The 9,567-nt window shown below is 35.2% G+C and overlaps 1 protein-coding gene across 1 annotated transcript in view; it reads left to right on the forward strand.

Annotated features, from left to right (window-relative positions):
* The first annotated feature begins 526 nt into the window (after window positions 1-526).
* The window catches only part of Sema3a (semaphorin 3A), a 201,761-nt gene continuing 192,720 nt past the window's right edge, over window positions 527-9,567 (forward strand). The window contains exon 1 of the mRNA XM_028776066.1: window positions 527-1,785. Coding sequence (XP_028631899.1) covers window positions 1,674-1,785 — 112 coding nt within the window. The 5' untranslated portion in view covers window positions 527-1,673. The remainder of the gene's footprint in view (window positions 1,786-9,567) is intronic.

A 9,567-nucleotide genomic window follows, 5' to 3' on the forward strand; every position in this document is an offset into this window, starting at 1 on the left:
TAAAAAGTGTTTGTGTTTTTCATTGTGAGAGGAGACCTGTCTTTTCTGCCAAGAAACGTTCAGGACATCAAACAGGGATTCTCTTCCGAATTTCCAGTGTTTAGAGGTGCTGGTAGAAATCATAATACAGAGAAGATTACAGGAAATGTACAGGGTGTTCTCTTAGAGCTTTTATACAAGTCTTACCCAAATCCCATAATACCACTAGATGTCAGAGATCTTGAAAGAAACGTAAAAGAGAAAATGTAGACCCCACAAACAGCATGCCTACATGGCAGAGAATTAATGAGGTCCAACTCGGCTCTGAATACATGACTGTACCCCACAGAGAACTGAGTCACCCCTCACCAGTTCATGAAGACACAAGAACACACTTTTCTTTTAAATCTGGTCCTTGACACTCAGCAGGGACTTTTGTGAACTTTGTCATCTTCCTCTGCCCTTGAAGCCAGCACGAGGGAAGTGGATCTAATTAATAAGAGGTGGTGCCAGTTGCAGAGTCAGCCACTGCTTTCCAGAAGCTGCAAAACCACCACCGGCACTTTTAAATTTGGAGTATCCTTTCGCGAATCCCCTGTTGTAATTTATAATTCTCAGTGGACCTATATTTGTCTTGAACTGATCGTTTATATGGGCTTTCCAAGGAATTTCTTCACTACACTTGTTGTAGAGCAGGAGAAAGGGGGTGGCTGAACCCAAGGGGGGGCGTGCGTGGAGGCGGGAATAATCTCTAAGGGGGCTTTAAAACCTTCCGTGGTTAAAGTTACACTTATGCGAGGATACACACACACACACACACACACACACACACACACACACACACTGCACAAGTTCAGCGAGGCTGTGTAATGAGCATGGACTGTAAATTCTGTAGGTAGCCAAATTCAATTTTTTAAAAAAAATCACAATTGCTCCCCCAAAATGGCTATAAAACAACGCTTGCCTCAGGAGGTAAATTTATAGCCCCATGCCTCTCCCAGGCACGCCGGAGGGTTCTGCTCCCGGCTCTAATCTCTGCGAGATGTTTTTTGCATGTGTTGTGTGACAAGAGGGAAGGGGAGTGGGTTGAGCTCGCTCCTCTCCCATTGTCAGCGCGTCTAGTGAGTGTTGGGAAAACCTGTCCGCGGGATCCTGTGTCATCTCTCCCTGCTTGTGCTCAGGAAAAGTCCGCGCTGCTCAAGGCTGCTCGCTCCCCCCCTCTCTCCTCTCTCTCTCTTTCTCTGTTTCCTTTTCATTCTGCTTCCTCGGAGCCGACTGAAGCAGGGAGAGGGAGCAGGATTAGAGTCAGCCACCGGCTATCAGCGGAGCAGAGATAAAAGGAACTGCTTCTTAAGCGCCACTGCCGCAGCCCTTGTTAATTTTTTCTCTTCTTTCCACACAACAGTTGTGCCTCATTATCCGGTGCCTGGCTCGATTTTTTTTCCTTTTTCTTTCTTTCTTTTTTTTTTCCTTTTTTTTTTTTTTTTTTTTGAGGGTTTGAAGTTTCTGTGATTCCGTGACTGTTACAGAAGAAGAGACGTTAGTGTTGCCATGAGGTCTTGATTGTCTGCATTTATGAATGAAACTGACCTAAATCACCTGTTACCTCCAGTTTCCAGATTGTTTGAACTTCTCTGGCCGCACAATACAGGAAGGAAGGCTGCAGCAGCTCAGGGACCTCCAGCGTCTGCAGCATGGGCTGGTTCATTGGGATTGCCTGTCTTTTCTGGGGTGTATTACTTACAGCCAGAGCAAACTATGCAAACGGAAAGAACAATGTGCCAAGACTGAAATTATCGTACAAAGGTAAAGCTTTCCTTTTATTTTATCTCGCTATCTTTGTAATGCTTCCTCCTTTCTTTCCTTGAACTCCCAACACTAATCATCAAAGCTTTAGTTTAACCTGGGAAACCTGTGTCATTTAGTGAAAATTTCCGTGGAAATTTAAACACTTTCCCAAAAACAACAAAAAAGCACGTCTTCTGTTTGATATGTGACAACTTAAATGCAAACAAAGAACATTTAATCACAGTGAGCTAGCTGTGTGCTTGCTCCGTGCATGCTGAACTGGGTACCTTCCGATCATTCTTCTGTGCCGTTCATTCTTCTCACTTTACTTCTATTAAAATATTTTTAAATGACTACAAATGCAAAAGAATGCCATCTTTATAGAAATTCGTGCCTCACCTATCATAACCATTACAGCGAACAGTACCTCCTTAGTTGTAGGCACTAAATGGTTAATCGTCATCATGAATATTCAGTTTGCTCAAATCTGACACTCAGATGCTTAACATAAGCAGTAGATCATGGTTTGCCAAGAGAATATAAACTGGGGAGAACAGGCTAGTTTTTCCACACTGTGTTGTGATGGCGAAAAGACTGTGTTTCCCTAATTGGTGGAAAACTAGCCTTTGAAATAAAATGTTATTTAATTTTATACGTAGTTAAGTGACAATTCAAGGAATGATATTCTCTAGTGACACAGCTAGTTAGTTACATGAACTTCTTTTTAAGTGTAAATTTATAAAAGAGAACCCTGTGAGGTCATAGGATACTTTCTGTTACAGATTCCTCTCTCTCTCTCTCTCTCTCTCTCTCTCTCTCTCTCTCTCTCTGTGTGTGTGTGTGTGTGTGTTTTCAGATGACAATTTTAAAGAAAATATTTGCTTTATATTTGTTTGGATAAATCTCAAAGACTGATGTGTGAAGTATTGGTACAGCAATTCCTAAACACTCTCTCTCTCTCTCTCTCTCTCTCTCTCTCTCTCTCTCTCTCTCTCTCTCTCTGTGTGTGTGTGTGTGTGTGTGTGTGTGTTTACAAAACTTTTAGTGACAGGGTATTTCTCTGGTCTTATTAAATGGAGTTTAAGATTAAACCATTTTAACTCTTATAGTTTAACTCCCCAAGGTGCTGATTTCCTATGATTCTCAGATTTCTTGGATGGGGGTGGGGCACCGAGTAGCTTCCACCTCTGCTATATATTCAGTTAACAAGATCCATGAAGAGTATTGGCTAATTCTAGACACACTTCCTTTTTCACATGACTGTTACAGAGATAATGTATTTCTAATTTTCACATGATAGGGAACAACTTTTTCTGAATTCTTTAGTGTGAATAGGGATATCAATTAAGAAAGGCATAATTTTCACAGTTTGCATGAGAAAATTAAACACCTATTAATGACTGCATTTGGATTCAACTTAGGATAGAAATACATTGACTTGGAAAATTATTTTTAGTATAGTATTTCATTGAGCATATAATTGCACATAGATTTAACACAAAATAAGCAGTTAGATTATTACATGAGTATTGAAAAATCACATAGTATACATTAATCGTTTCATTAAGTAATGTATTTCTATATAACTTTATTGAACTTAGCTACATATTATATAAAATAATCTACATTTTCATTGGTCTTTGATTTGTATGATTGAGAAGGTATCATAAAACTATATATAGATTGTCAGTTTATCTTATTCAAGCTTATACTTCTTGTAAGTTTCATATTCAACTTTGATTTTTAAAACTGTGATTCCCAGGTTTGGGTCTCTAAGATGTCAAATGGCTGCATGCTATAATTCGGTGTTAGCAAATTTGAAATAACAAAGTATTAGTTTAAGAATCTAATAGTCTTAGAAAGAGTTTTCAAGTTGTGGAATAAACTGTAATATAAGATTAAAATTCACTATCCTTCCCTATTTTGTGAAAATTTTATTTTCTTGGCACTAATTATTGTCAGTCAGAGGGGAGGCACCTGTCATGTCTAGTCATTCAACTTGGATAGATAGTGTTGAATTGAAACTGCCCTTATTTATGTACTATGTACATATGTTTAAACTTGTCTGCTGATGAGGGCTGTATGCATTATCAAGATAGATATATCTATATCTACATCTACATCTACATCTACATCTACATATATATATATATGCATCACTGTCTCTGTAAGTCTTAACAGATTTTCCCTCTGGCAGGAATTTTTGTGCTTTCCTTTAAATTTATATCTTCCTCAGAGCTCTGTAAGGATTCTATTGATAAATCAAGAGCTTGGCAGTTTGATACAATAAATTACAAAGTGAACAACAGCAAGGGATAAGAGGAAGAGTTCCAGCAGATTTCTTCAGTCATTTTATTGGTGTGTCTTTACCTTTGTGTCTTGTCACACACTCTTGTTTTGTAAAAGCACATGCCTGATAATCAACTGTCAAGACTTTGTTTCTAACCGTGAGAGAAATTTTCATTTTTATATCTGCTTCTTATTTTTTTTCTGACTTAATTAGACGTCAAGCACAGTTAAACTATCTACTGCATCACCCTTAAAAATATTGCGGCACGACTCATGAAGAGTTAAATCCCTGCCAACCGTAATTTCCCATGGTCACTTGTCTTCAAAGATCCACCATTAACTCTGTCATTGCTCAGGTTGCCAAGATGAATTTTCAGGCAATCACTGTGCTGGCTTTCTCCTTGTCATTCTGCCTGCGAGTAGATGAAAGAGATTTGATATGTTAAAGGGGGAAGAGAAGTAAAGGCACTCAGGCGGCTTCTGTAGGGGATGTGCTTACATATCTAATAAGGTACCTCTACTTTCTAGGAAAGGGAGCTGAATAGATGTTGTCAGAACCATCTGGAGAAGTGATAATATTAGAAAAATGGGCTATGCTGGCTTCTCCTCTGAACCAGTCTGATTTAGAATCCTTGTGGGGGAAGGAAACGTGAGAACTCTGTAAATCTCAATGTCACATAGAAATTACCCTCAAGAAACATTCACTGAGAGATGAGTCTGCCCTCCTCGAGTGTGTGAACTGTAGCTGGCTAAATGTTCAAATCCCCCTCTTGTAAATGTGTACATAACTGTTTATTTTGTCTACAAAATTGCTCAGTTTTTTCCTCTCTTATGAAATTCTAAGAAATCATATGATCTTTCATCTGAGATGTATGGTACAATGAAATCTTCAGAAAAACCTGTATGATTCACAAGAAGAAGAAGGAGGAAAAAGATTTGGGTGTTTTAAACAAGTAACAAATGTTCCATCACTCAATGTAATGTTTTTTTCTAGTGCACGATGTGCCTCAGATTGGGAAGAAATCAAAGACACATGCAAGTCTCAGTATGATGGTGTCTGGTGAATCCAAAGGTTAAATCAATGATTTTAACCTTTCCTTCATGGAGGGAGGGGGAACTTAATAAACAGCACTTAAGTTAAGGGCAGACATTTCAAAGGATTTTTCATTATTCCACTACTTTTTTCTCTTTCTAAGAATCAAGTTTTTTAATTATTGTAAAAGTGAGATGGCCATTTAAACCAAGACAGCCAATTTTCACTAATTAAAATTTTATATAAAAATATCAAAAGTTGATGTATCTTTAGCTTCATATATTATGATTACCTTAAAATAAATTAATAGGATTGCTGGTTTACATAACTTCATTTCTTTCTGTGATGCAATTAAAAAACATTTAACAATGAAGTATTAATACACCTGTGTGGCTACTTCTATAAACATGCCATTATCATAAATAAACATTCATATCTGATATTAATATTGATTGTTGAATAAACAAATTTATGTACTCAATAAAATAAAAAATTTTAAATATTGGTGATAAAACTCTTTTAAGTCACAGATTGCATTGAATATACATATGTATACATATATATAATTAGAGAGAGAGATTATACGAGAGTACTCAACCTGTGGGTCACAACCCCTTTGGCTGTCACCTATCAGACATTCTACATAGCAGATATTTACATTATGACTCATAACACTAGCAAAACTACAGTTATGAAGTAGTAATAAAACAATTTTAATGTTGGGGCTCATCACAGCATGAGGAACTGAATTATAGGGTCACAGCTCACAGCATTAGTAAAGTTGAGAACCACTCTTTTAGACTCTGTGTTTATATGTATATATAAGATTTGACTTTCTAGATACTATTAAGATGTTTCAAGGAGCTCTTAAATAGTCACACAGTGACACAGCATAAGTTTTACATTAATAATCCCCTTGCAAGTAAAATATATCTAGAAATGTGCATTTACACATACACAGAATTATGAAGTTATAAATTATAAATTGTTTTAACAACTTTCTAAAATTGTCACTGCATGTTTCTGGGTCTCTGAGTTAATGAGTCTTTTTTAAAATACATTTTTATTATCAAACTGTATTTACTTTCAAATCATATATTGACTCAAAACTTTTGAATTTAAGATGGTGAAAACTAGATTTTTGACAAATCTATTCAAGACATATCCTAACAAAAATCATGAAAGTTGAACATATAATAACACACAAATGTATCCTGTCATTCAACTCTAGTGACATCAAATGTAGGATCCTGAAAATTCTCAATTTGTAGCCCTTCTGTTAAATCTATCAAGCAGGTTGAACTTTGATGTGACAGAAAACATAATATAGACTTTAAGAAACAGAAAACCACTGAGACTGTGAAACTATTTCCTAGAACTCTATAATGTGACAACTTGTAATAATTAAACCTGAAGTCTGAATGGTTTAGAATTGAGATTTCTGACTTGTCACTTGAGGTCACTACAGGTATAAGCAATAGGATTATATATTCTAGTGATTTAATGAACTAAACAGGCATAAGTCTATGGTGTCAATTATTCTTTGATTTCCGATACTTGATTATCAAAATATACTTAACAGACACAGTATCACAGTATGGTTTAGGGTCAATTATATTTAGAGCATACTTAAGTTTACAATTGAGAACTCATTAAGGTATAACTTTAAAAAGAAATAATAGGAAGGATTATGGTTATCCCTATTGCCAATAATAAAATTTAAACTGTTGGGTGTAGATATCATTAATGTGAGTATATAATTGTTTTATAGACTAAATTTTGTGACATATTTCTGGATGTATACTTAAAAATCCTATAATTTAAATTGGTGTCTGTGAGAAAATTTGTGGTTTAACTTCTTATCCAGATATTTTTTATTTAAACATCCATGAATCACAGTTTTAAAAGTATTAAATCTAAATTCAAGATTTTCCTAAACAAAATTTCTATTTGGATTTGTCTAAATCTATAGTTACCACTGTGAAAATAAATTCTGAATTGCTCATCATTTAACAACTTTAATTTACTAAGACCTAATACTATTTCTTGACAATGGATGTAGTAAGAAAATTACTGTTACCATCCTTAATGAAAAATTCTATAATTATGAGATGGATACCCACCAAGTTATATGTAAGCCTCCAAAACTCTGTCAACACTGTGCTGAGTTTATTGCTTGGGATAAAGCTCATTTTGAAAAGTTCAACTGGTAGTTGTAAATAAAGTAAGAATACGTGTGAATCTAGATGGCCTTTCCCTCTGCCTGGCTTCTAGGGTGCTACTTAATGGAATTACCATGATTTGCAGTTCTATGCTCCCGCTAATAGGTGGCAGTAGCAATTTGTGACAGCTCTTTCATTAGTTTGAAAATAGGCAGGCTGCTAGAATAAATACACACAGAGTAACATTGTAAAGGCCAACCCTGGGAAAACTAACACAAGAGTCATGATATGTATCATGAACTGAGGGAACATTGGTGAGGATGGAATTTTACTAACGGTTTTGATGTGCTCTTCAGGGTGAGTAGACTAGCACATTTCCCCACATACAAGTAAGTGGCTTTAAGTATGAAAGAGGTAGTACATTTTAATTTAAATGAGAATTATAATAAAATTTTATCCATAAAATTATCTGTAGTTAAACAACCTAAAAAGTGAAATAGTGATTACAGACAATTAGATTAGGGTAGACCAGGTGTGTGTGTGTGTATGTGTTGTACAATTTACATATGCACATATTTACACAAATTATAAAATGTGCTTATAAGAAAGAATAATCTTGCATGTGATATATTTTGGCCCATCATTTATATAATTATGGAAGAGCTGAGAATATAAAATAGTATTTAGAAAACTCCATTGTAGTTTAAAGTAACTATTCCTTTAAATTTTATTGTGTTTTTAACTATAATTAAAATCAAACATATGGAAGACTCTGTAAATTCTATCTAACACAAATAACTTCGAATGTCTGCAGCTACTATCTCTTTCTATTGCCAAGACATAAACATCTGTATAAATAGGAAACTCACACACTATTCCCAAACAGTAACAAAGCTGGACTCTGTCAAGCCCAGGATAAGAAAATATACAATTTATACTTGAACTAGGGAAGAAAGATAAGCAAAAATAAAATTCTGTTGATAAATTTGAAGAATGATTTGCTCTTTCTGTTTTTTATAATCTTAGTGTAAAACACAGAAAGACTACAAACTCAGTGAACTTTGTCATTCATTGAATGAGTCACTAAAACTGTACCTTTAGGTTTCCTTTCCTTAAATGTGGCATGGGAAACAGTGTTAACCAAACTCTATAGTGATAATGTATGGCTGCAATCACAAATTTGTCTATAGATGAATTACAACGTGACTGACTTGAGTATTCATAAGAAAACTAAAGAACATCTATTGACTATATCAGATGAGTATTTAGTTTTTTTTTAAAGTGCTTACATTAATCATCTTGTTTTGCTACATTGTGATGTTTGCAAGGCTAGATATGATTAGTTGGTGTTTTTATATGTTCTATGGTTAGAACGGTCACTCTTTGTTGATTGATTTTTGTGCATTTTTGCCAGCCTTTGTTGTCTTATCTGAAGTGTACATTTTGATCAAATGTAATTCCTTTAGTATATACTAAGAGTATAAATTCGTAGTCAGTGAATTGAACAGTATAGTGGTGATAGTTAATTTTAATTGTTGAATAGACACAACCTACTATCACCCAAAAAAGAGACTTTAAAAGGGATTGCCAATGAGCATATCTATGGAGGAGTCTCTTAAATTAATTGATGTAGGAAGACACAGCTCACTGTGGGTAGCACCATTCCTTAGGCAAAGGATACTTAACTACATAATACAGAAGTTATTTACCCAAGCAGAAACTAGCAAGAAAGCAAGCGAGCATTCATACATTAATTTCTTTTGATTTTTGACTGAGTCTGTTGTATGACTAACTTTAAAGTTTGTCTCATTTTTCCCACAATAATGGACTATAAGATGGAATTATTAGAAGTTCTCTTCTCTCCTTAGTTGCTTTGTATTTTTTCTTTCATTGTATTTTATCATATCAACAAAAACAAAACCAGGAAAATGACATTTTAGAGGAAGCAAGTGTTGAGCTAGCTTCTACAGTAAAGCTGTAACTGGAACCACTTGGTTCAGCAAACCTGTGAGAACAGAAGAGCTCCATAAATAGTAGCTCCACATAAGTCAATCTTCTTCCAGGACCGCACCAGAAAGTGTCCGGTCATTTTGTCATCTACAGCTCAGGGATAGAAAATACACATAGCAAGACTATGCATGGAGACTCTAGTGACTGAACTGAAGAATTCTGCCATCCACTTTGCACAAATATTCTGATTTTCCTTATTCTGTTGAGGTACATTCAGGAGAGAAAGAGAAATGGAAGAAGGGAAGGAGGGAAGAAGAAAGAAAGAAAGAAAGAAAGAAAGAAAGAAAGAAAGAAAGAAAGAAAGAA

The sequence above is a fragment of the Grammomys surdaster genome, unplaced genomic scaffold (genome assembly GCF_004785775.1).
Source record: "Grammomys surdaster isolate TR1022 unplaced genomic scaffold, NIH_TR_1.0 264, whole genome shotgun sequence".
Lineage (NCBI taxonomy): Eukaryota > Metazoa > Chordata > Mammalia > Rodentia > Muridae > Grammomys > Grammomys surdaster.